The sequence below is a fragment of the Phodopus roborovskii genome, unplaced genomic scaffold, assembly GCF_943737965.1.
Source record: "Phodopus roborovskii unplaced genomic scaffold, PHOROB, whole genome shotgun sequence".
Taxonomy (NCBI): domain Eukaryota; kingdom Metazoa; phylum Chordata; class Mammalia; order Rodentia; family Cricetidae; genus Phodopus; species Phodopus roborovskii.
The window spans coordinates 18,270,302-18,297,480 of record NW_026126448.1 but is presented as its reverse complement, the minus strand read 5'-3'; the positions used below and the strand labels follow the sequence as shown (position 1 = coordinate 18,297,480).

General features: G+C 49.6%; 1 protein-coding gene across 2 annotated transcripts; it reads left to right on the top strand.

The window, feature by feature from the left end:
- The first annotated feature begins 312 nt into the window (after positions 1 to 312).
- Serinc2 (serine incorporator 2) lies at positions 313 to 26,893 on the top strand. 2 transcript variants are annotated; one of them, XM_051188925.1, is made up of 11 exons: positions 313 to 368; positions 892 to 942; positions 14,311 to 14,472; positions 15,155 to 15,345; positions 16,033 to 16,112; positions 16,498 to 16,635; positions 19,848 to 20,017; positions 21,745 to 21,835; positions 22,140 to 22,275; positions 25,037 to 25,246; positions 26,358 to 26,893. In XM_051188925.1, the coding sequence occupies exons 1-11, from the start codon at positions 354 to 356 to the stop codon at positions 26,491 to 26,493; spliced, it is 1,380 nt and encodes a 459-aa protein (XP_051044882.1). In that variant the 5' UTR covers positions 313 to 353; the 3' UTR covers positions 26,494 to 26,893. The 2 variants fall into 2 exon arrangements, with proteins under 2 accessions (XP_051044882.1, XP_051044883.1); XM_051188926.1 differs by lacking the exons at positions 313 to 368; positions 892 to 942 and adding an exon at positions 3,442 to 3,562.
- Positions 26,894 to 27,179: the final 286 nt, after the last annotated feature.

Here is a 27,179-nt window from a genome sequence, read left to right as displayed (position 1 = left end):
CATCCCACCTTTGGTACCTCTTACAGGAGATGTTCTTTGCCAAGTGCCAGCGGCCATAGACGCTTGTGAACAGTTGCTGCCCATGTTGGGGTTGTTGCTTCTGCTCCCATGCACCTTTGAGAGGAAGGACAGTCCTGGCTTGGTGTTTGGATGGAGAGAGCAAGGTAGATAGTGATTATGCCTCTTCCCAGGTGCTCCCCCAATCCCAAGCCCTCATTACCCTACATGCATATTCATAAGGGATGGCCTCATCTCTACTCTGTAAATGGGTCATAAGCAGGAAGTAGAGGCCAGTGCAGAGATCTGAGGCCCAGGGGACAGGAGGCTCAACGCAGGAGTGCATCTGAGTCCTCATGGATGGGAGGATGGTGAGAGGACTGGGTACCAGTGGATTGTGGGAAGTTAGGGGGCATTGAGGACTTGGGGGGGCTTAGCTCCTATATTTCAGATTTGTAAATTGATAGCATGTCAGAGAACCCTAGCAAATGATTATGGAAGCCAGGGCTTTCTTGCTATGGGAACTATGGAATTGAGCGTGTCTCAACTGGGTGTTGGGCACAGGGGATGGATCAAAAATGACTCTTGAAAATTTTCTCAATGAATGCAGTTTCCATGGCATTAACTGGAGGAGCTGAATCTGTATCCTAGCACTCCCGTGAGGCTCTGGGAGGCTGGGTGACTTGTCATGGTCACACATCGGCTGACTGTGATCTTGTCTTTGGAGGTGTGAGAGACAGTTATTCTAGTCCTGTACAGGAGGTTGAAGGGCTGAGAGAAAAGCTAATGGGTCTGAGGTTGCCAAGCCATCAAACCTTTCATCCCCCTTCTTCATAACATGTCCTCACCAGCCCCTGAAATAACCCGAGCAAAATGATTGGTTCCATTTTACAGATGAGAAGCGTGAGGCTGAAAGAGGAGGAGGCACCTGGACAGGACTACACAGTGAGTAGTTTACACAGGGCTGGTCCTTTTCTACGGGGTGATGAGAGGGATTCCAGAGCCTAGCTGGTCTCTGTCTCAGGCCAGGGTAAGGCCAGGACCATGACAGCACAGCAGCCTGTCTTGAAAATTTCCAGCCATGTTAATGCCTTCCCTTCTCAGTTGCTCAGCAGGTCGGGCATGGTGGCACATGCCTTTAGTCTCAGCACTGGGGAGGCAGAGGCATGCAGAGCTCTGTGAGTTCAAGACCAGTCTGGTCTACAAATCAAGTCTAGGCTAGCCAAGGTTACACAGTGAGATTCTGCCTCAACCACCCCACCACCCCCAACAGCAATTACTTCTTAGACCATGCTCTCAGATCTCATACCCATTTTGTCGGGTTGAGAAGAGCAACCAGCCATACTTCAGGCAGAGTAGGTGAAGTGTCTCCAGGATGGCATAGGTGCTGGGAGGCTGGGACAGCATAGGGACTTTAGGTGTCACCCCTCTGTGTCTCAGGCATCCTACTGTGCTGGGCCATGGAAATGGGGTGCTATTGGTAGAGGATCCAATTGGTAGGGCAGGGCTGTCTGAGGGAGCAGACCTTGGGATGGGCACAATCAGAAGGTGGGTGGCATTTTAGGCTTAGAGGACAGGCATGTGGAAGGTGACTGTGTGGGGTTGTAGGGTCACAATGTTGTCACAGTAGAATGAGGAAGCAGCTCTCTGTGAGAGCTCACATATCCATTCAACAAGCATCCTGTCTCGACATGCCTCTTCCTTGTGCACTGTTCACTGAAGAGGGTACAGCCAGAGGTGAGTGGGGCCCAAGAGAGGTACAAATAGCCAAGGACAGGCCTTCAGGATCCAAGGTCAAGGCCACACTTGATGGCCTCCTAACACTACCCTCTCTGAACTGTGCGGATCTGAGTAGCAACAGCAGCAGTTTCTGTGACTACAACTAGTTTTTGGCCAGTGCTAAGTTTACTAATAACACGAGCCTCTGATTCCTCACCTGTGAATTGGGGGAGGAGGGTATGAATCTACTTCTCAGGATAGACATGGACTCAAATGCCTGAACTCAAATAAGGCGAATTACATGTGAGGGCCTATTGTTCTGGAAGCACCAGGGAAGTGGGCAGAGCTTCATTCCCAGTTGGACCAGGTCTTAGGCTGGTGGTCATGGTTCTCTTTGTCCAGAAGATGTGCGATGTGAGCAGAGCTTTGGAGGCACCACCATGGATAAAGAGAAGGACTTTCGGGAGGGAGGCACCATGCGGGCTGATGGATGGAGGAGGGAAAGTGCAGGGTATTTGCAGAAGTGCCCTGGCACAATTACCAGCTCAGGCAGGTGCTGTGTGAATCACCCAGGGGAAGCAGTTGGGCAAGATCTTTGGCCCCTGGGGCCAGCTAAAGCCTATGCACTTCCTTCCCTAACATTATCTGGTCTAGAGCGGATGGAGGAGAAGGCTGGGGGTGAGCTACTATGATTACAGACCTCTGCTCATCCCTAATGACCTGCCAGGATGTCCTCCTTCTAGTGACCTCCTTAGCTAAGAGTTGTGGCTACACATGGATAGGGAGCAACGAGTACCAAGCAGTGTGTGTGTGTGTGTGTGTGTGTGTGTGTGTGTGTGTGTCTGTCTGTCTGTCTGTCTGTCTGTCTCTGTGTGGTCCAAGGCAGGGCCAGTAGTTTGAAGACTAGGTAGGTGGAGGGGAGGTATGCATGAGACTGGGGACTTTAAAGAGGATTTATGATGAAGGAGTCTATTTATTGAGTACTTGCTCTGTGTGGTAACAGTCCCATGAGCTAAGTAACTTCATTTCAATAGTGGATACTAAGGCTCGGAGAAGTAAAGTAGCCTCCCCCATCCTCCATCTGTCTGTCTCTCTCTCCTTCCCTTCCTCCCTCCGTTTCTTCTTTCCTTCCACAGAAGCTCATGTAGTCCAGGCTGACCTAGAATTAGCTGTACAGCCAAGGATGATATTGAATTTCTGATCCTGACTTCACAGACTCCCCAGTGCTGGAATTACAAGCACCAGCCACCATGTCGTTTTATGTGGATCAAACCCAGGGCTTCATGCATGTTCTGTAAGCAAAGCACTCTACAGACTCAGCTACATTACTATCCCTCCTTTTTATCCAGTAATTTATCGTTCGGCACCATAGATCGAGCAAAGGTTTTGTGCCACGGTCCAAGGGAGTCACCGAGGACCACCTCTTAGATCCTTCCTGTAATAGTGACAGTGTTCTGGGGTCGGTCACACAATGACCCTGGCGATGTTTAAATCCAGGTATATTTTCATATCCTCGCTTTGGTTCAGGGTACAAGCCTAGACCAGACAGAGTTGGGTGGGACGGCGCCCGCCCGCCTAATGACTTGGCTTTCCCCCATCTTAACCTCTTTCGGTAAAGTCTAGTTAGCCCTAGCACCTGTCCCAGGTGAGTCCTAGGAGGCCTCCGAGCGTGGCCGAAAAGTGTCGAGCAACTTCGGCAGGTGGGGGCGGGGCCAGGGCGGGGCTGGGCTCTGGGTGGGGCCAGCCAAGCGCCAGGAGTTTCACCGGATCCGGGATCCGAGGCTGGCGCCCAGCGCCCCGCTCAGCCATGGGGGCCTGTCTGGGGGCCTGCTCCCTGCTCAGTTGCGTGAGTGCCCACCCCGTCCCTGCTGCGGCCCCGCTCACTTTTTCTCTACCTTCTTGCTCCAAGTACTTTCTTCTTTTTTGCTTCCTCCAAACTTGTCTTTCGGGAGCCCCAAGGGTGCGCTTCTTATCCTCATCCTGCAGCTACTCGGCTTCGGTAGCCGGGCGCTGGGCAGCTGGTGTCGCCGCTCGGGTGACCGCGGGGGAGGGGTGGGGCGCGGCCGAGCGCCCTCGGCGCTACTGCTCCGGGAACCGGGACACTGAGGCCCGCAGCGGGTGCGGGGATCCCTGCCGCCGCCGCGCGCGCCCCATGTCGGATCGGTCCCCGGGTGCGTGGCGCGTCTTTCTCCGGGACGCGGGACTCTTTGTGTGACTGGCAGAGTCCCGGCTCCTTTCTGACTGCTCTTCTGTACCCCCCCGGTAGAGCCTCCCATCATTCTGTCTGTCCCTGTCGCCTAGCTCACTGGCTCAGTCTGTTCTTTTGTGTCTGTCCGGCCCGCATCTCTAGGGTTCGGGCTCAGTGTGTCTAAGCCTCGCAACTCCTCCCTGAGCATCCCCTCTCTGCGCGCAGTCTGGCCCGCTCACTCTTGGGCACTCCCCCTACAAGCGCTGGACCAAGGGAATGGGGGTTGGGTATCCACCCCCCCTTTCCCCCCCTAGCGAGGTTGGTCTCGGTTGTCATTGACCACCTGGGCCAAACTTTGGATTCGCGAAGACGTAGAAATCGAAGGAGGTTGTGTATGCCCACCTGGTCGCCTGTGTTAGGGACCAGGCGGGTGGCCAGCTCTGTTTTGGGGCAGCAACCAGCACAGGGGAGGGGATTCAGCCATACCCGGCTGGGAGGCCCGTACTTTCCCTTTCCCAGCCTCCTTTCCTTCCCTTCCCTTCATTAAATCTGAGGTTCATTCAGACAGCTCCCTCCCCTTCTGGCCCCACACAAAGAGGGGCGGAGAGGGGCTCCAGCGGCTGGCTGCTGAAGCAAGGCTCAGGACTCGCTTCTTTTGTTCCTGATTTGTGTGCGTGTTAGGAGTGAGTGCCCAGGCTAGAGCTGGGCATCTAGAGGTTTTCTTTGTAGCCGTTTTCTGAGAGTGAGCTCAGCCTAGGGAGGCAATGGAGTGGGTCCCTGAACACAGCTCTTGTCCTCTCTTGGGCCTCTGTTTCCATTGGTGTGTGTGTGTGTGTGTGTGTGTGTGTGTGTGTGTGTGTGTGTGTGTGTGTGTGTGTGTGTGTGTTTCTAGCCTGAGCTGGTGATCATGAGTAAGGATATTGCTTGCTGATACCCATGTACCTTTCAGGGAATTGTTTCCTGGTTAGGGAGGGAGACTTTCCTACTCACAGCCCACAAGATTCTCATCTGGTTTCGCCTGGTTACCCAGGGAGGAGTTGTGAGGCCAGACCTGCCTGCCATTCCCTCTGTCTTGGTTTCCCCATCAGTGAGCTGAAGGCCATAACAGTGCTTCTCTTGGTATACTACTGGGGAGATGGACAGATGAGAGGTGGAGACTGCCACCTAGCTCCTGTGTGCATTGTGGGAGCTGTTGTTACTTTGTAGGACAAGCAGGTGGAGAATTCCATCTGGAGAACAGAGCCAGGAATTTCTCTGAGTCACCCAATCTACAGTCCACAGAGCTGAGGCCAGACAGGCTTGCTCAGACCCTCAGTTTACAGGGGTTAGCTCTCTTGCCTCAGGCCAACAGTGAAAATGTGAGGGAATTACAGTCAGGGTTAAAGCCAAAAGCCAGAGAGCTGGAGAGGCCGCTCAGCAGTTAAGAGCATTGGCTGCTAGTCCAGAGGACCTGGGTTAGATTGCCAGTGCCCACATGGCAGATCACAATTGTCTCTAATTCCAGGTCCAAGGCATCAAGGTATCTGGTGCCCTCTTTTGATTCCCTCAGGCACTGCACACACACACACACACACACACACACACACTGCACAGACATACATACAGGTAAAACCTCATACACATAAAATAAAAATAAAAAGTAAATCTAAAATAATTTAAAAGTCTGAAGCCAGACATAATGATGCATGTCTATAATTCTAGGATTCAGAATGTAGAGGCAGAAGAACCAGGAGTTCAAGATCAGCTTCTACTACATAGTGAGTTTCAAGGAAGCCTGGCATACATACTTTTTAAAAAATCTGATTCTTGGCCCAGGCTTCTTCTTTAACCCCACCTCCCCCCCCCAATCCCATTCTGGTTGCTTAGAGACAGAGCTGGTCTAGGGAAGAATTGGAAGCTAGTTACTATCCAGTATCTGTAAGGAACCTGGCCCCTGCCTTTGGTGCCCTCTGACATTTAGTATGCCAGGTCCTGTATGAATGCCCTTGGTCATGTTTCCTCACTGATTCTCCCAGAAGCCCTACGGCATTTTTATTCCATTTTTCAGGTGGCCATGCCAACAGTAGCCACCATTTGCTATGTCCTTATGCTAGATCAGCACCCAGGAATGGAATGTCTTGTGGAACAGGCCCAGCACTGCAAGAAAGATACTTACGTATTTATGTGTTTATACTTGTGCATTTATACTAATGTATTTATAAGTATTTACTTTCCTTGCTGCAACAAAATACCCAACAAAATCAGCTTTAGGAGGGAGGGATTTATTTCAGCTCTCAGTTTGAGGCTAACATCTGTCATGGCAGGGCAGGCTTGGTGGCAGGAAGTGGAAAGATGTGGATGTCTGTGCTCAGCTTTCTTTATCCTTCAGTAGGGGACCCCAGTCCACAGGATGTCGGCATCCATCCACATTTACACAGGTCTACCCACCTCAGTGAATTAATTAGATACCTCCTTACACACAGGCCTACATGTTTGTCTCTGAGATGACTGTAGGTCCTTTCAAGTTGACGATTGACATGAACTGTCACCCTGTATATGTGTCCTTTTGTTTAATCTTCCCAAAGATCCCAGTGATGTGGTTGGTATTATTCCCATTTCAGGCTGGGCCTGTAGCTTGGTTGGTAGAACACACCTAGAATGCTTGAAGTCCTGGGCTCTATCCTATGATGATCTCACCACAGGGAAATGGAGGCAGAAGGATCTTGTCAGGCAGTGGTGGCATACACCTTTAATCCAAGCACTTAGAAGGCAGAGGCAGGAGGATCCCTGAGTTCGAGGCCAGCCTGGACTACAGAGCAAGTTCCAGGACAACCAGGACTATACAGAGAAACCTTGTCTCAAAACAAAAAACAAACAAACAAAAACCAAAACCAACCAAACAAACACTCCAAATCTACTAAATTAAAAAGTAAGAAGAAGAATCTGAAGTTCAAAGGTCATTGTTAGCTTGAATCCTCGGCCTGGGAATAGTCTCAAAAAATTGATTTCCATTTTTCTGATGAAGAAGCTGGAGCAGAGGGATTCAATGATTTCCTCACAGAAAAATAGTAGTAGGTGATGCAGGGGGACACTTCTTGATGCCAGCAGTACTCTGCTTCTGGGAAAAGTTGAAACATGGGAGTGAAAAAGTTTTTTTTTTTTTTTTTTTTTTTTTTAAATTGTATTTGTTGACACAGACCACGGAAGGCCAGCACCTAGATCTGCTCTAGGTTAATAAAAAGAAAGTCTCAGAGTAGTAAAGGTTAAAAAAGAAAATTCTTATCTATCTAAAAAGGCCTTTAGGGAAAGAACAGGCTCACACGATCTGAAGGTAGTTTTCTTTATTACTCACTTTGAAAAAAAAAAAAAAATTCCTCCTCAAGCCAGTCGGTAGTGTCTCATGCCTTGAATCCCAGCACTTGGGAGGCAGAAGCAGGCAGATCTCTTGGAGTTCCAGGACAGCTAGTGCTGTTACACAGAGAAACCATGTCTTGAAAAACAAAATAAAACAACAAAATTCCTCCTCTACCCAGCTTCCTAATTGGCTCTACATTCTTCTCGTTGCTTGCTACAACGACCCCACTGCTACTCTGATGTCTCTGCTCTCCCTCAGCCCAGACTCTGGACAATTGTAAGTTACATTTTCAGGGCCCTACTCATTCTCATAACACATGAGAAGTCATGTAATTTCCCTTAGGCTATCGATGTCACATTGACCCTTGCTTGTAGCTCTAAGTAAGTGAGGGTTCCCAGACAGAAACTGAGATTGGAATTCAAGACTTAAGAATAACAATTAGCTGGACCTTGAGTGGTAGGGACATGTGTACCTGCTGAAGCCAGAAGAGAATGTCTGGTGTCCTCTGTCATTCCTTTGGGGCAGGTTCTTTTCCTGAAGCTGGGGGAAGCTAGGGAGACCCAGCTGTCCTCCTATCTCTACCCTGTCCAGGAGCTCGGGTTACAGGTGTTCATGGGACCCATGATTTATTACTTGGGTTCTGGGATATGAACTCTGGTCTTCCTGATTGCACAGCAAGGACTCTTAACCATGGAGCCATTTCCCCAGCCCCCCAGGAGAAGTTCATTTTTGTTTTATTTTGTTTTTTGAGACAGGGCTTCTCTGTGTAACAACCTTGGCTGTCCTGGAGCTCACTTTGTAGACCAGGCTGGCCTCACCCAGAAGTCGTGCTGGGAAGGCCCCAAGCATTTCCGGGTGCCTTAGTTGATGGGGAGACTTTTGTGTTCTATTAGCTGTGACCCAGCTGTCCACATCTGCCTGACATTTGCATTGGTCAGGTGAGGCCTGCCTTATATGATGAGGATATAGGTTGGCTTCATGGAGGGTGGGAGTAACTAGGCAAGCCACATAGCTTGGATGGCCAGCAGATTTTTAGGGAGGGTTGGACATTTGAGGGACTGTGCAAGGCATGGGTTCAAACCCTACCTTGACATCTTCTCATCTTCCCTCTGTGGGCAGCACATAACCCTCTCCATGTCCATAGAGCAGGAGGAAAAACGGGACCCACCCTCAACCTGTGTAGGCATTTTTAAGAGTACCGCCGGTGAATGGACATATTTTACATTAAGCCAACATGCAGCAGCCAAGCCATCAACACAACACAGTGGTGAATTACTGAGGACTGCTAATGAGGAACCGGAGACACCACGGGACACCATGAAGCTCAAGGCTGTCAATATGCAGAGCCTGAACTTGGTCAAGCTCGTGTCCTGCCTGTTTCTTATATAAGAATGCTGAGTCCAGGGATGGGGGATGCTGAAAAATTCAGTGCCAAGCCAGCTCCGGGAGCCTGCAGGGACAGTGTGGGAGCTTTCAGCTGCCTCTCCCTCTGTGCTTGCAAGACTGGGGTGGTTTGTGGAGGCTGCGGGGTGCATCCCTGCGCCAAGTTTTGGCTTTTAAGTAGTGATGAAATGCATATCATATCATGCCATATTATACAGTATAACGCCTACCATTTGAATCTTTGATCTTTGTTTTAGTCTTCAAGGACCTTGTCATTTATCATCCCAGACAGACCTAGTTAAATGACTCAGCCCAGGCAAGTGGCATTGTCAGAGTGAATATTGTCAGTCCAGGCACTCAGTGATAACTGCCATCTTGTCTCCTGGTGTCAGCTCTCTCTTCTGGGTGACTCAGAGCAGCCAGTGACTCTCTTCCCCACACCCATTTCACCATCTGCCTCCTCATTTTAGGACCACAGTTCTGTCACTAAGTATAAAACTGCTGTCACTCTTCTTTGGCAGTGAGTCCCACGGGTGTAAGTTTGAGGACAGTGGTTACCTCCCAGCACCACTCAGCCACTCCAGAAGTCCAGAAAATACGGTGGCGCCCGTGGCTGCTGCTTCTACTGTCTTGTCCTGCCCTTCCCCTCCTTCCTCCTCCTTGGTTTTATGCTTTGATTTTTGAGACTGGGTCTCACATAGCTTAGGTGGGTCTTGAACTGATTAGTAGCTGAGGATAAACTTGAACTCTCGATCCTCCTGCTTCTGCTTTCCAAGTGCTGGGAATACTGGTGCTAGGTCTGTTTACATTGCTAGGTGTTGAACTCAAGGCAAGTGCTATGCCTCTGAGCTCCAATCTGCCTCACTTCTCTGCTGGGACAGCAGGTTCAGAGAGGTGAAATGGCTTGCCCACCTTTCCTTTCCTTTTTATTCCCACTTCTTTTTCCTCCTCTCTCTCCCCCTCTCTCTCCTTCCACTCTCTTGTCATCTCTTCTTCCCACCCCTCCAGGGTCTCATGAATCCCAGGTTAGCCTCAGACTGACCTCTGACCCTCCCGCCTCTACCTCCTGACTACAGGAGTAGCCCCTCGCCCGCCCCCACTGTGGTAAAGTACACATATGTTCTGCCACTGCAGCCATTATTTCTTTTGAGTCAGGACTTAATATGTGACCCTGACCAACCTCGGCATCAGAGTGCAAGGGATTCTCCACCTCGGTCTCCCTTGGCTTCACTTTAGCCAGTTTTATTACACTTCAAGGACATCAAATTCTCCACCGTGGTGTTCTCACTTCCATAGACTGAAACCCCGGTGTAGTCCTGAGTCGCCACACCAGCTCGCCAAAACTTCCTCTCAACGAACCCAGCTATTCTGGGTTCCTTATACCGTCCATGTCCTTTGTGTGTGGATTATGTCATTCAGAGTCATGTCATGGAGGCTGTAGCATATGTTGGGATTCATTTCATTTTATTTTATTGTGGCGCATCTCACTGTGTGGCCCAGCTGGCCCTGAACTGTCTCTGCTTTCCAGTTGCTGGGGTTACAGGTGTGTCCCACCACACCTAGCTTTTCCTCTGTAAGACTTATGTTAACACTCAGTGTGTATCTAGACCACACTTGGTCTGTTCTCCCATCCAAGGACCTGGTGTTGGGCCTGCACTCATGGGTGGTGTGTAAATGTGAGTGATTGCTTTGAGTGTAGCTTTTAATTTCTTTTGGATGCACAGCTAGGAGTGAAAGCCATTTTGTTTTAAACACAACTCAAAACTGTGGCCCCTGAGCTACCTCTCTCACCTACCCAATGCCCTACAAGTGTTTCTAGGGACAACTGGCAGGGAAGATGAATGACCTCTGCCCACCTGGCTCCAAAACTGTGTGGCTTGTTGGGGGAGGACAAAGATCTCCACCATTGTCAGCAGGCAACAGAGGCTGGCCAGCTGCTTTCTGGGGGTTCACTGCAGAGACTCCCCCAGGGTCAGTCAGATGCGAAGAAACCTGTAGCTACAAGCTACAGGGCCTGGTGGCTCACGCCTTTATCTCAGCCTTCAGGAGTCAGAGGCAGGCAGACTTCTGTGAGTAGTGCCCAGCCCGGTCTATATTTCAAGATCCAAGCCAGCAAGGGCTATGTAGTGAGACCCTATCTAAAAAAGAAAAGGGCTGGGCAGTGGTGGTGCATGCCTTTAATCCCGGCACTTGTGGGGTAGGGGCAGGTGATTTCTGAGTTCAGAGACAGCCTGTTCTAAAGAGAAAACCTGTCTCCAAAAAAAACAAAAACAAAAACAAAAAATGAGAGAGAGAGAGAGAGAGGGGGGGGGGAGGGGAGAAGAAGAGAGAGGGAGAGGGAGGAAGGCTTTTGGTGGAGGCTGGAAGATTGAAGATCAGGAGTTCAAGCCATCCTTAGCTATGTAGCAAGCTTGAGGCCAGCCTGATCAAGCAGACACTGTCTCAACAAGAACGACTGAATTATTTTTTGCAATGCTGGAGACTGAGCTCAGGTCTTGTGCCAAGCCAGCACGTTACTACTGAGCTACATCTTCAGACACTTTAAATTTTTTACTTATTAAGTCATCCAGGCTAGCCTTGACCTCACTCTGCAGCCCAGGCCAGCCCTGAACTTGCAACCTTTCTACCTTAGCTTCTTAAACAGTTGAGGTGACAGGTGTGCACCCCTCACTCCACTGAAACCTTTTTTATTTTTATGTTTGTGAAATCGGCAGATGGTGTTCTAATGTGCTGCAGTACACACTCACACACACATACTCACATACACAATACCCACACATACACTCACACACACAGAGACAGACATACAGACACACACACACCACACACCCCCATCCCAGTAGAGCAGCCCTGTTGTGGAGTACCATAATGTACATGACAGGCACCTGGTTGTCAGCCTCCCTCCGTTATTTCCTGCCTTGTACAGCACCACAGTGCACTTCCGGTATTCCTGTGAGCTCATGTGGCTGGCCTGAGGCCAGTGTGTCCGTAGGCAGCAGCTCTGGTGGGAGCTGGTCCAGGCAGGGCCAGGGTGGCAGGTAGATCAAACAGCGTGTGGATTTGCACACCGGGGACCAGTGTGTTGGGCCTGTGTCTCTCTCTCTTAACCTGGGCCCTCTAGCTCCACATCAGGACCTGAGACACCTGACATTTCAGGTCTCAGGAACCCCCTGGAAAAGCTTCTGGATTTTGATCTCTATGAATCGGAATGAACTGAAACAGCGCCTCCTGGAAGCTGGTCGGATGTCTGACTGTTCCGAGTGGCACAAACTGAAAGTGCAATCGATGGGCCAGAGGTGGGGCCTAATGGCACCTGAGGTGGGAAGGCCTTCGTGGTTTGCTCTAGCCTTGCAGGGAATGTTTGCATGGCCGGGGCGTTTAGAAATTAAACCACACTCCCTTGGTAGCCTGTGGGCTACCTCATCATCTGCATATCTAAAATGAGACACGTCTCTGGCTTACCCAAAGATGGCTATGGCCAGGAGACTGGGCTTCTGGGAACAACTGGAAGATGTCACCAGAAGTTGCTGGAAGGGTTGAGCCTGTGACTTGGACTATGAAGGACTATTTGTAGTGTATTTAACATCTGTGTTGCACTTGGCTTTGTGAGTGACAGTATTAAAGGGATGTTTCAGTCTGGGAGTAGAGGCAGATGGGAAATGTTATGTCCCCAATGGGTCCAGAAAGTTCTTAGAAGAGCCCGAGCCTCTGAAGCTTCAGTCGGCCAAGCTGACCCTACAGGGTGAGCTCATTTCTGCAGCCAGGGCTGTGTATCCCCGGAGGGTGTCCAATGTGGATGGAAACCATGGTCTTGTGTGGTTCTGTCTGGTTCTGTTTGGTTCCATCTGCCCATCAGACATCACACTGCCAACTCACGGTACCTTCTCCACCTTCCTTCCTCGAATGCTGCCGTGGGCAGGAGTGTTTCCCTCTCGGAGTCTGGTATTGCCTCAGCTCACTTCCTCAAGGAGGCCTTCTGGGACTTGCCACAACTCAGTCAAAACCAGCCTGGCTTCCTCTGTCACAGAAGTGGGATCTCTCAGTATCCAAATGGCTTATTAAATGGCAGTAACTTTTGGCTTAAGGTTATTTGGGTCCATGGAAGACTTTTGGGTTCTTACATACCTGGGTGAGGACTTGGGCTGTTTGTGGCTGGTCAGGGAGGCTGTGTTATGGTAAAGAGAGTGGGGAACCTTGTCGGATTCCATGACAGACAAGGGTGACCGTGGCATGGGGACAAACAAGCCGGGCAGAGTTTAAGTGAGAAGTTTTATTAGAAAGGGAAGGGAAGGCAGAAGGAAATAGAAAGAGACTCAGAGACAGAGAGAGGACAGCAGAGGGAGACAGGAAAAGAGAGAGTGGAAAGAGAAAGCGGGAAAGAATGTAAGTGGGCTGGGGTCTTTCTTTTAAAGGCGTTGAGTCTGGTAGTCATGGACCCCTGGACTGACCAGGGTGCATTCTGCCAGGTGACAGGGGCAGGCCCTGGCCAGCATAATGCCTGAACCCTTACAGGCTGTTTCTTCAAGGCTTGTGCTTGGGGCCTGGCTTCCCAGAGGGGTGAGTCTCTTCACTGACTCAACCATGGTGTCTATGGTTTCAGCCCTCAGTGGTTTCAGCCCAGGAAGTCTGCAGCCTAGGCAGTGAATGGTGAGAGCTGCTGGACCACCATCAGCTGTCCACAATGGGTTCAGCCCTAGGCAAAGCAGCCGCTGGGGGAGTCTCAATTTCAGATGTTTCGAACATTCTGGTTTCTCAAGGCTTAACATGTATCAGGTTCTATGCCAGACACTTCATGTTCATTGAACACGTAGTTCATAAGCTCCTAATAGGTTCTGGGTGCTGTTTCTGGGTCTGACCCACTGAACTAATTAAACGAAAATCCATCCTTGCTACAAGGAAGATGCAGACAGATAAGTAAGATACAAAGAATAGTAGAGAACTATGGAGAAAAATGCGCTGGGAGAAGGGACGGGGGTCCGAAGGAGCTTGCATTCTGTCTGTCTGTCTAAGTCAAGGTCTCATGTAGCTCAGGCAGGCATCAAACTCACTATGTAGCTAAGGCTGGCCTTGAACTCTTGATCCTTCTGCTCCAGGGATTACAGGCTTATGTTACCACACCTGGCTTGGGTTTACAATTTAAATATCCAGGACTGGAGAGATGGCTCAAGGGTTAAGAGTTCAATTCTCAGCACCCACATGGCAGTTCACATGCATCTATGGGAGCCAATACATTCTAGTCTGTAGATGTCTATGCAAATAAAACATTACTATACATAAAATGAATAAATCTAAAAAATAAAAACAATTTAAACACTCTGCTTCATTCTTACAACTACCCCGTGAAGAGTGGCTACCCTCATGATCCCTATTTTACGGAAGGGGAAATGTGCTCAGAGGGTGAGTGACAGGGTCACACAGGTCATTCATCAGTGGCGGCTGGCCTTCTGGTTTTCTTTTTAATCACTCCCTTCCATTTAAGTGATAGTGTGACCCTAGCCCTCACTTCTGCTGCTACAGGCTTTTCTTTGTGGTCCTATGTGGATTCAGTTTTAGCCTCGGGCTAGAAAGTTAAACTGGAGTCCTCTCCCCACTCAGCACAGGCGTGAAGACTGAGATGCAGCAGGTGGCGGGTGTTGAGTACCCATGTAGTGAAGGGAACTAACGGGGATGTCGTCCCTGCCTTCCCTAGGCATCCTGCCTCTGTGGCTCTGCACCCTGCATCCTATGCGGCTGTTGCCCTTCAACCCGCAACTCCACAGTGAGCCGCCTTCTCTTCACCAGCTTCCTCTTTTTGGGAGTGCTGGTGTCCATCATCATGCTGAGCCCGGGAGTGGAGAGCCAGCTTTACAAGGTGAGTCCCGGAGGCTCCCGAATTGCCCGGCCTTCTACTGTCAAGGAAAGTTTACTGAAGTTCCAGGTGCTGATAATGTGCAGGTGGCAGGGGTGGGCGGACACCTGAACCTCCTTCCTACAGGGTGGATCTCTGTGGGCTCTTCATGGAAAAGCCTATTCACCGCGACTGCCCTCTAGAGGCAGATCGTGGGAGTGCGTCTCTCTGTGAATGCAGAAGCCCTGGGCAGGAATCTTGGCTTGACCTTAATGCAGCTCTAATGGGCGCTTTTAGACCCAAGACTTAGCATCTTGACCTGTGCATAGGTGTGGATCCCTTCAAAGCTCATAGAGAGCTAACTCTCTCGGGGCGGGGGGGGGGCGTCCCCGCAGGCCTCTTAGTGGTTCTGCTAAAGGCAGGAAGGAGGTGGAGACCGCCCTGGGAAGCAGGGCTTTACACAACGCAGTACTGAGATAGGAGTGGAGTGGGAGTATAGGATGTGGGCGATGGGTTGCAGGTTTGTGACGGCAGGGAAATGGTCAGCTAGGAGGGAGCTGTTATGGCATAGGAGTCTGGGTAGCCTCACTTAGGGTTCAGCCCCAAAGGGAGTGGGAAACAGGCCGTGGAAATGGAGGCTCAGACCTGATGGGAGGCTGCATGATTCTGTTGGTGTGGCCCTCAAACTACCCTGTTGTCTCCACAGCTGCCTTGGGTGTGTGAGGACAGGGCCCAGCAACCCGTGGTTCTTCAGGGGCCCCTGGACTGCGGCTCCCTGCTGGGTTTCCGCGCTGTCTACCGCATGTGCTTCGCCACCGCAGCCTTTTTCTTCTTCTTCATGCTGGTCATGCTCTGCGTCCGCAGCAGCCGGGACCCGCGAGCGGCCATCCAGAATGGGTGAGGGGCGACCACCTGCACCCTGGCACACTTCCCTGGAAGGCTTTCTTCCCCTCTGCCTGTCCCCAGAGATCTCTAGACCCTGCCCTCAGACTCACTGGGTCAACCTCAGCTGTTCCCAGGAGCTATCCACTACACCCTATCTTCCTTCCTTCCTTTCCTCCCTTCCTCCCTTCCTTCCTTCCTTCCTTCCTTCTTTCCTTCCTTCCTTTCCTCCCTTCCTTCCTTCCTTCCTTCCTTCCTTCTTTCCTTCCTTCCCTCTCCTCCCTCCCTCCCTCCCTTCCTTCCTTTTTGAAACAGGCTTTCTCATCTGGGGCTGATTACGCTAGGCTGCCAAGTCCCCAGCGACAAGAACGTCTGGGTTTTTACGTGGGTGCTAAAGGTCAAACGTCAGTTTTCATGCTTCTGTGACAAATCCATTTTTTGAATGATGAAAAAGCTCAGAAACTGGTAGTTTGGTGCGATCACACGGCAGTTTAGTGATAATCTCGCTGCTTGGTTCTTCCATCTGCCGTGAGCTCCAGGCTTTTTCTAGGAGTGGGAAAAACTATGTCTATCAGATCACCAGTACGCCCCTTCATCTCTCCCAGGACCTGTCCCTGAGGGGGTGGGGTTGGGTGGGCTGCCTCTGCTCTGGTTCTATATGTCAATGTCCCCACTCAGATTCTCCCTTCATCTCTCTTGCAGGTTTTGGTTTTTTAAATTCCTGATCCTCGTGGGTATCACAGTGGGTGCCTTCTACATCCCTGATGGCTCCTTTCCCAAGAGTAGGTGGCTGGGAGGCCAAGGGAGGGGCAGCGAAGAGGGTGGAGAGGAGAGTGGATGGCTCTTTGCACGGCATCACACTGACTCTAGGTGACTGTCAGCCCTGTATGTTCTATTCACTAGATAGCATCTTGGTGCTAGGCTTTGAAGCCTTGGGGTAACTCAGGGTGGGGGACCTCCTAGCCAGAACCCTAATCAGCCACACAAGAGGAGGACTCTGCTTCTCTTCATGTCCCCCATGAAGAGTATGGCATGAGTGACTATCAAATGAGCCTGTGTGTTTGAGAGAGCACCCGAGTGAAACCATGCTAGGAACCCTAGGGACCTGCTGTCCCCACAGCTGCTCCTAAGGCCCCAACCACCTGCCTCGTTGCTCTCTGCCCACAGTCTGGTTCTACTTCGGCGTGGTGGGCTCCTTCCTCTTCATCCTCATCCAGCTGATCCTGTTCATTGACTTCGCCCACTCCTGGAATCAGCGGTGGCTGTGCAAGGCTGAGGAGTGTGACTCCCCAGCTTGGTACGCAGGTCAGTGCTGTGCTGGCCTCCACACTGAGGGGCTGGATGCCTGATGAATCAGGGTCTGGAGCTGAAGTTTGAAGGGAGGGAGTGGCTGTGGAAAGCTACCTGAGGGGCCCTGAGGGGTTGAGGTTCATAGCTTCTGAAGGACAGACTACACAGAGCTGGGAATGTACTAAGTCTTTTTGGTGGTGGCTCAACCATACTTTAAGTGGTGTCTGGTCCTTGAAATCCAAGCAGCAGACTGCCCTGCTGAATCCCCTGCACTTACGGTAAATCTGCAAGGAAGCTTGGCCTACACTCATTGCCCTTCACACTTTTCTAAACCTGCTGGTCCAACCACAAGGCCTCGAGCTGTTGACAACACCCTTGTTTTGTGAGCAACTGATGAAAATCTTACCATGTACTAATGACAATTTCATAGTATAACCCCCCCCTCTGTCTGTCTCTCTCTGTCTTTGAGACAGGGTTTCTCTGTGTAATAATCCTAGCTGTCCTGGAACTTGCTTTGTAGTGCAGCTAGCCTTGAACTCACACAGATCTGCCTCTGCCTCCCAAATGCTGGGATTAAAGGTCTGCACCACCACCTCTTGGAAACCTTTTCTAAAAAAAATTGCTGGGGATTAAACCCATGATCATGAATATGCTAGGCAAGCAAGTATGATACCACTGAGCCACATCCCCAGCCCACTCCTTGATTTTTGTTTTGAGGCATAGTCTCACTAAGTTTCCCAGGCTGGCCTGGGACCCACACTATAGCCCAGGCAGGCATGAACTTGTGATCCACCTGCCTCAGCCTCCTGAGTAGCTAGGATGACAGATGTTCAGCACCAGGCCCAGCAATGGTATGATCTCAATAACAAAGTCAAGTATCGATATTGTGTGAACATAGAGAGAAACGATGTTTGGGATACATTAAGAAGGTTGTGAAACTTATGAAGGCTTGTGTTTTACAAGCTTTGCATTATTATCTTAAAGTACTAAGATCTGCTGGTCTTGGTGGCATGTAATGGCAGAGCCAGTTAATTGGGAGGCTGAGACAGGAGGATCATTTTCAGTTCAGAAGTTCAAGGCCAGCCTAAGTGGCTATAACAAGACCCTTTCTCAGTGGTTGTGTTAGCTCGTTTTCTGTTGCTGTGATACAACACCACAACCAAAAACAACTTGTGGAGGAAAGGTTCGTTTGTTTTCTTCCCAGTTTAAAAGTTAGAGCCCTTTGTTGAGGGAAGTCAGGGCAGGAACTCAAGCAGGAACTTGAAGGCAAGTCTGCTAATCATTATCTCTGGCCAGGGAATTTATAGCTAAGGAAATACAGCAGAAGCCACCAAAGATTGGGGCTGGAGAGATGGCTCAGAGGTTAAGAGCACTGGCTGCTCTTCCAGAGGTCCTGAGTTCAATTCCCAGCAACCACAACCATCTATGTCATCTGATGCTCTCTTCTGGCATGCATGCAGAACTTATACATTAAAACAAAACATATACATAAATAAATTTAGCTAGGTGGTGGTGGTGGTGATGCACACCTTTAATCCCAGCACTTGTGAGGCAAAGGCAGGTGGATATCTGTGAATTTGAGGCAGGCCTGGTCTATAGAGTGAGTTCCAGAATAGCTAGGGCTATTGTTACACAGAGAAACTCTGTCTTAGGAAAAAAAAAAAAAAAAAAAGCTACAGAATGCTCCTAGTTGGCTTGCTCACAGGCTCAACTTTAGTTAGCCATCTTACACAGTCAACAACCACTTGCTTAGGGAATCATGCTGCCCACAGTGGGCTGGGCCCTTCTACATCAATTAATAATCAAGGCCAATCTGATCTGGGCAGCTCTTCATTTGAGAGTCCTTTCTCAAGTGACTCCTGGTTGTGCCAAGCTGACTGATAAAGCTAACTATGACAGTGGCAATAGGTAAAGGCATTTGCTACACAAATCTAGTGCCCTGAATTTGGTCCTCAGAATGTATATAAATGTGAGAGGAGAAAATTGACTCCACAGAGTTGTCCTCTGACTTTCACATGTGTGTCATGGTAAATGTGTCCCCACACATCACACACACACACACACATACACACACAATTTTTAAAAATTTAAAAGTGAAGAGGCTAGATATGATAATCACACCTGTAATCCCAGCATTTGGGAGGTAGAGAAAGGAAGATCAGAGGTTCAAGACCATCCTCTACTAAATAGTGAGTCGGAGGTCAGGTTAAGCTAAGTGAGACAACCTCCCCTCAAAAAACACAATAAGGGTCCTGGTGTGGTGGTGCATACTTTAATCCCAGCATTCAGGAGGCAGAGAGAGGCAGATCTCTGTGAGTTCAAGGCCAGCCTGGTCTACATGGCAAGTTTCAGGACAACTAGGCCTACAAAGTGAGACCCTGTATCAAAATAATAATAAGAGGAGAATTGAATGAGACTGTTTTAGAAAATGGGATATTTTGAGTTTGAATTGGAGCCTGGGTTTATTGCTGGATTATTCATCATTAGTTAATTTTATTTCTTTTTTTTAAATTTAATTTTATATAACAAAGTCCAATTAAATGAAAACAAACATTTATACACAATATTTGGGAATTTGGGCATTAGTTAATTTTCTAGATTACAAAATTTTAGCATATTCAAGGTCTGAGGCTGCTGAAGTCTAACCCAAATGAACTTTAGGCTGAGATTAAACATATAATGGAGTATAAAAGATGGATCTCTCATATTCTATATAGTCTTTAGGGTTTACCAGCAAATGATTTGGATTTACTTTGTTTTATGTGTGCGGGTGTTTGTCTGAGTGTGTGTGTGTGTGTGTGTGTGTGTGTGTGTGTGTGTGTGTGTCTGGTGTCTGTGGAGGTTAGAAAAGGGTGATACGTCACCTGGAACTGGAGTTATGGATGGATGAGTCACCGTGTGGGTTCTGAGAACTGCACCCTAGTCCTTTGTAAGGTCAACAAGTGCTCTTAACTGCTGAGCTTTCTCCAAATCACAATAGTGCAAAGATGTCCAGTATAGCCCTGTTTTGTCTTTATTGTCCTTAGAGTGACAGTCACCTCCTTGTAGCATGTGAGTCATTATGGGTTGGGTTGGGACAGGAACTCACAAAGGTGCCCTGGGGAGCCATTCCCTGTATCAGGGAACTGAGGCCCATGGCGGGAGGGTGGCTGCAGCCCTTTGGGGGTGGCTGATGGTCCCTTCTTGCCTCCTGATTCTGGACCGTTGCTCATCTCCACCCTGCCCAGGTCTTTTCTTCTTCACCCTCCTCTTTTACCTGCTGTCCATTGCTGCTGTGGCGTTGATGTTCATCTACTACACAGAGCCTGGTGCCTGCCATGAGGGCAAGGTCTTCATCAGCCTCAACATCACCTTCTGCGTCTGTGTCTCCATTGTTGCTGTCCTGCCCAAGGTCCAGGTAAGCTCGCTTGCTGCCACAATCCCTTTGCAGGTGTAGGAAGCTGGGTCCCAGGACAGGGGCTGACAGGTCCAAAAAAACCTGGGCTGTGTTTACAGGCATCTAAACTCCTGGTCTCCTGATTTGGCTGTCAGATTTACATGCTGGGCATCTTTGGGAAAGTGCTGTAACCACACTATGCATTCCTTCCTCGAATGTAAATGCTCTTTGGGGCTGTCTCAGGATTGAGGTCTGATTAGGCATATAGGTATCAAGGGGACTCCAACTATTGCTATAGTTATTAATGTGCCAGTCAAGAGAAATGATCTTCAGAGTTCAGGAGGAGGTATTGGGGAGTGGGGCATAATTTCCTGACATCCCACCCCAGACCGTCTAAGACAGGAATAGCAGAATGGTCCTTAGCTCTTCAGAGAGTATCTCTGACCCTTGTATGTACCCACAAGTATTTTCCAGTTTGGGTCTCAGGTCTTAAGTTCTGGGGAGTCAGTACAAAGGTTGGGGGCCTCTCTTTTGCCCAGAGCCTTCACTTCTCACTGTGAAAGGTGAAACCTATGAAGGTGATGCATGCACCATCATTTGGTGGACACTGCTGTCACCAAGATCTGCTGTACAGGTTGCCCGTATGGCTGTGTGGAGTGGAGGAGGGGAGTAACAGCCAAGTGTTAGTGGCGCCTGTCATCCATGCCTCTTGTTCCTCACACATTGTCATCCCCACTTTATCGAGGACCGAACAGACTTTAAGGAGTACAGAGGGACTGGGGAAGTGGCTGTAGGGGCTTTTAAAGGACAAAACCATATGGCCACTGTATTTCCCACGTGACTTTGTCATTTTTCAAACAACTGCAACTCCCAGCATTTCAGGAAGTTACTTGGTTCTTAGGCAGGTGGGGCTTGCAAGTTGACTTTGGTTTTTACAGTGCCCATGTCAAAAAGGTCAGGTGTGCTTATAATCCAGGAGCTGGGGAGGTGGGGATAGCCAGTCGAGCCAAATTGGCAAGCACCAGGTCCCACCGAGAGTCCTTGTCACTCATATTTTTGGTTGTGAGCCTAGCCTTTAATGGCTGAGCCACCTCTCCAGCCCAAATCCTTGTCTCTCAAAAAAAAAAGGAAATGATTCCTGAGGGATGACAGTGAGGTTGTCTTTGGCCTCCCTGCTTATGTGCATACACACACACACACACACACACACACACACACACACACACACACACACACACACACACACCTCTACAAAAAGAAGAGACTTAGCCAAGGCTAGTAAACAGTGAGGCTGGGATTTGAACTTAGAGCTCGTGCATGTAGTGAGGATTGGGAAAACCCAGCAACAGAGTCAAGGCCAAACAAAGCCTGTTTGGTTGCAGAGTTTTGTGGAGCAAAGACAGGGAGCTGGGGGGGGCAGGAGCTTGGGGCCTTATTTGCCCCTCTCCAGCTCCCCCCACCCCACCCACACACATCTGCCCTGGGGCAGTGGGGGCAGGGATGTGTCAAGTTTCAAGGTGCTGAGTTGGGAGAGGTTTGCAGAGGAGGCTGCAGTGTTGGGGTGTCTGGAGCGTGACAGTGGGGTGGGGGCAGGTGAGGCTGACCTGACATTTGCAGAAGAAAGGGTGCTGGTAATGGGGGGGGTGTCAAGAGAAAGAATTAGGGCTCCAGTTTTGGGTAGGGAGGTGTGGTGGGTGATGTGGTGGGGTGAGCAGGCTGAGCTCTTACCTACAAACTGTTTTTGCCAGAATGCCCAACCCAACTCAGGTCTGCTGCAGGCCTCTGTCGTCACATTATATACCATGTTTGTCACCTGGTTGGCCCTATCCAATGTCCCCGGTGAGTGTGAGACAGGCGCTGGTCCAACAGTGGCCTGCCGAAGTGCTAGGGATGTCACAGGGGTCTGGGACACCCAGAGGCTCAGTCTTGGGGGGGTGGACAGGAGGGTCTCATCTGCTCCTGGAATTGTTTATCTGTCTTTTATTGTATCCACCGTGTGCTGTCTACTGCTGGGCATTAGAAGGTCGCATGTGTGTCTGTCTGTCTGTCTGTCTTCTTGGGTCAGCTCTCTGCCTATCCTCAGAGTTCCCTGACTCCTGGATTCAGTCAGCTAAGGTTAAAGGTGCCTGTGTTTCTTGCCCAGACCAAAAATGCAACCCTCACCTGCCCACTAAAAATGGAACAAGCCAGGTGGACCTGGAGAACTACAGCACCATGTGGTGGGATGCCCCGAGCATTGTGGGACTTGTCATCTTCATCCTGTGCACCTTCTTCATTAGGTACCATGGACTTGGGAGGGGCACTGAGTCGGGGAGCAAGGGAGGACTGGGGTGCTTTTATCATTGTGATAATTACCATGACCACAACCAACAAGGTGAGGAAAAGGTTTGTTTGAATTGAGATTGTATAACTCAGCCACTGTCCATCATGGAGGAGCACTGCCTACTGATTTGCTTTCAGTGATTTGTTCAGTTTGCTTTCTTATACAACCCAGGCTCATCTGCCCAGAGACAGCACCACAGTAGGCTGGGACCTCCCACATCAACCAATCAATAAAGAAAATGCCACTCTTAGTTGGTTCTCTCCTTTGGGATTGAACTTATGTCATTAGGCTTGGCAGCAGGTGACTTGACCTGCAGAGCCATATCTCTGGTCCTGTGTATTATTTTCGTGAAGACTTTTTCACAGAATTGATTAAAACATTGCCATATATGAGCCAATAGAAATGGCAAAGAATCAAAGTATTAAGGTACAAGCTATAAAAAAATCCAAGTAAAACTTCAAAATGTCTAATGTAGCAATTCATTCATTAGCTAACCAAGAACCCAAGAAAGGCCAGAACCCAGATAATAAAATACAGGCATTAAAAAAAAAAGTATCCTGCTGGGCGTTGGTGGCACTTGCCTTTAATACCAGCCCTCTGCCCTCAAGTCTAGCCTGGTCTACAGAGCTAGTTCCAGGACAGGCTCCAAAGCAATACAGAGAAACTCTGTTTTGAAAAACCAAACAAAAAAAGTATCCTTGTATGTGTAAGCATGGTGTGTGTGTGTGTGTGTGTGTGTGTGTGTGTGTGTGTGAGTACCTGTATGATGGCACATATGTGGAGGTCAGAGGGTAAGTCTGTGAAGTTATTTCTCCTTCCACCTTTACATGGGTTATGAGGTTGAAACTCAGGTCACCTCACTGAGCCATCTCGTCAGCCCATGGCAATTTTTGGTGTTTCTTTTCAGTGCTGGGATCTGTCCAGGGCCCTGCATGTACTAGGCTGCTCTGCCACTGACCTCCCCTCTGCTTTCCTTCATAAAATGAAGGCAATTGCTAACACTAAATGCCTAAGACTAACAAAGCTCAATGTTTCCAGACACAGCCCATGTCTTTAACTCTCACTCTTGGGAAGCAGAAGCAGGAGGATTGCTGTGAGTTTCCGAACAACTTGGGCTATTAGTGACTGAGTTCCAGGCTAGCCTGGACTACATGACACTGTCACATAAAACAACCAGCATACTTTGATGATGGTTCAGAGGAAAGTACAAGCTGTGGAAACATGAGGACCTGGATTTACATTCCCAACACACATCTAGAGCACACTACTAAAATTCAGCATATACCCGAAGCACGCCACTGTAACCCAGCATATACCCACAGCACACACTGTAACCCAGCATATACCCACAGCACACACTGTAACCCAGCATATACCCACAGCACACACTGTAACCCAGCATATACCCACAGCACACACTGTAACCCAGCATATACCCACAGCACACACTGTAACCCAGCATATACCCACAGCACACACTGTAACCCAGCATATACCCACAGCACACACTGTAACCCTAGTACTGCAGGTTGGAGATAGGAAGGTCTTAGGAATTTGCTGGACAGCCAGTGTATCTGAAATGTCAAGTTCCAGGTTCAGTAGAGACCCTGTTTCAAAAAATAAAGTGGATGAGCAGTTGAGGGAGAAACTTAACATTATTTTCTGACCTATGTATGTACACACACACACGTACACACACACATACATACACACATATATGTACAGTGAATATATATATGCACACATATACACAGACATATACACATACACACATAAACACATACACACATGTACATACACATACACACAGACATCTACACATATATACATATGCATACACATATACATACATGTATACATATCCACACATACATATACATACACACATACACACATATACACACATGTACACACACATACATACATCATGTCCATACAAACACGGACAACTACATGCACACATGCACACATACATTCTCCTACCCAAAAAACAACCTGTATTAATTTTCTTTCTACTGCCATGATAAATACCATGATAAAAAGCAACTTGGGAGGAGAGGATTTATTTCGTCTTATACTTCCAGGCAATAAACAGTCCCTCACAGAAAGATGTTTGAGTGAGAATTCAAGGCAAGAACCCGAAAGTAGAAACTGAAGCAGAAGCCACAGAGCAACACTACTTCTTGGCTTGCTCAGCGGCTTTTTTTATATAGTCCAGAACCACATGTCCAGGGTGGCACCACCCACAGTGAGCTGGGTCCCTCTGGGTCCTCCTGCATCAATAATTAGTAAAGATAACGTCCCCAAACTTGCCTACAGCTGATCTGGTGGAAGGAATTCCCCAACTGAGGTTCTCTCTTCCCAGATGACCCTAGTTTACAACAAAAACTTAACCAGCAAAACCTCAATGAATGAAGCTCTGGTTTGGTGCTCACAGTCCTTGGGACTCGGTACTCAGTACTGAACTCGGTACTCAGCACCTATTCTAGAAATGGTGAAGTGACTGTTTAGTTTATACCCAGTACTGGGCATTTGAGGGAATCAAGGGTTTGCAGAGCTGAATTTTACTCAGAGTATTGGAGTAGAATTGAGAGACTGAAGTGTTACTTGGTTCCTGGGCCTCCTGTATCAACTGAGTCTGGTGTGACCGGTTCCCTGGCTCATGGGGTCACACTCTGCTGTTAGTGACCCTAACAGCCTGCCTTCCTGTCCCACAGCCTGCGATCCTCTGACCACCGGCAGGTGAACAGCCTGATGCAGACGGAGGAGTGTCCCGTGGAGGCTGTACCGCAGCAGCAAGTGGACATCAGCAAGGGCCGAGCCTATGACAACGAGCAGGATGGTGTCACCTATAACTATTCCTTCTTCCACTTCTGCCTGGTGCTGGCCTCCCTGCATGTCATGATGACACTTACCAACTGGTACAGGTGTGCTATGGCAGCCTGGTGGGCGGGAGCCCCGGGCTGGGGGGAATCACTGTGCATTTCCTCCAGCCCCTCTTGGGTCTTGGGAACCTATGTGGCAGGGCCTATCTTAGACCCCCACAAAGCTTACCCTGTTCTGCCTTAGTTTCCCTGCTGTGTCTTCATTGGCCCAGCTTCTCACACTTTTGCTAAGAGATCAAAATGGACAACCGGGATGGGGTTGGGCTTCAGCAGGTTGACCTTGTTTGCAAGTCAGGGCTGGGTTGTGGGGAAGTCCAGTATGGGGTGCATGGAGGGGCAGGATTAGGGCACAGTGATCAGAATTGAAGTCATAGAATCAAGTGTTGGAGTCGAGAGTTCCAGAGTTGGGATTGGAACCATGGAGAGTCACACCTTGTCAGGACTATTGGGAGAATAGCATATCAGTCTACACTGGGGTTAGGTCATTTGGTTAAAATGAGGCTCAGAGGCCTTCAAGCCAATAGAGAGGCAAGGAGCTGAAGTCAGGAGCCAAAGATGTGTCATTGGATTAAGGACCAAAATCAAGGCCAGGCAGGTCAGAGTTCATTAGTCCTCGGGGGTGAGGAGTGACATCAAAGAGTAGGTGACAAAATACTAAAGATGGTTTCTCTGTGTGGCCCAGGTGGGCTTTGAACTTGAGATCCTCCTGCCTCACTTCCCTGAGAGGCTGGGATTATAGGCCTGGGCCACTGGCCCCAGACTTTTTTGTTTTGCCTTTGATACAGGGTCTCATGTAGCCCGGGCTGGCCTCAGACTTACTGTGTAGCCAAAGATGGTCTTGAACTCCCATTCTTCTTGCCTCTGCCTCCCAAGTGCTAGGATTATTAGGTGTGCATCACTATGCCTGGCTCAGGATGACAAAGGCAGGTCAAGTCAAGGCCTGGAAGTACAGTCAAGATTGGAATTGAGGTCAAGATTGGTTCTGTGGCCCAGGGTCCCAAGGCCAAGGTATCTCTAGTGTGAGACTCAGGATTGAGCCAGGGGTAAGAGCCAGGGTGTAAATTAGATGTCTCAGCTGACTCGTCAAGTCAGGGACCATGTCTGCGGCCTCAGGATTGGGGGCTAGGCTCATGAGCCACATGGTGTGTTCCAGCCCTGGTGAGACCCGGAAGATGATCAGCACATGGACCTCCGTGTGGGTGAAGATCTGTGCCAGCTGGGCTGGGCTGCTGCTCTACTTGTGGACCCTGGTGGCCCCTCTTCTCCTGCCCAACAGAGACTTCAGCTGAGAAGGCCATGCTGCCTGCCCACCTGGTGCCTTGGGGCTCAACAAGGGCCAGCCAACCTTGGCCACACCCACCCACCCTCTTCCAGGACCTGCCCGAATCAGGCCCTGCATGCTCAGTGCTTCCAGGGTCTTTGGGACATTATGCTCAAGCCCCACCTCCCCCTGCCCATGGCCATGCACACTCACCCTTGGGACAGAAGTAACCCCTGAACTCAGGGTCCCCAGAACAGGGCATGGAAAGAGAGAGTGACCAGAGCTACTCAGCTGGCAGGGGGTATCCACCCCACTGGGGGGCCCACACCAAGGCCTGTGCTTCAGGCTTCCAGAACCCACCCCCTTCCTAGACCACGTGCCTTACTGAGTCTCTAAGACTCCACCCAATAAACACGCCTGTACACGTGTGTGACTTCCATGTCCTGTGCTTCTTACCCTTGGTGTGAGGCCCCTTACTTCAGCCTACCCGGGGGTGGGGAATAGAGTGCTGTGCTTGGGGATAAGGGTCTTGGAGAGTATGGTGGGCAGGATAGAGAGCATGGCTTATGTCAGGGAGCCTAAAAGCTGGGCTCAGGGCCATTCCTTCCCGTGTCTGCCCTCTGCTCTGCTCCCCCCACCCCCCGACCCATAGTCACAGTCTGGGCCTCGTCACTACACTCCTTTTCTTGTTGCAATGGTCCTTGGGCTTGATGC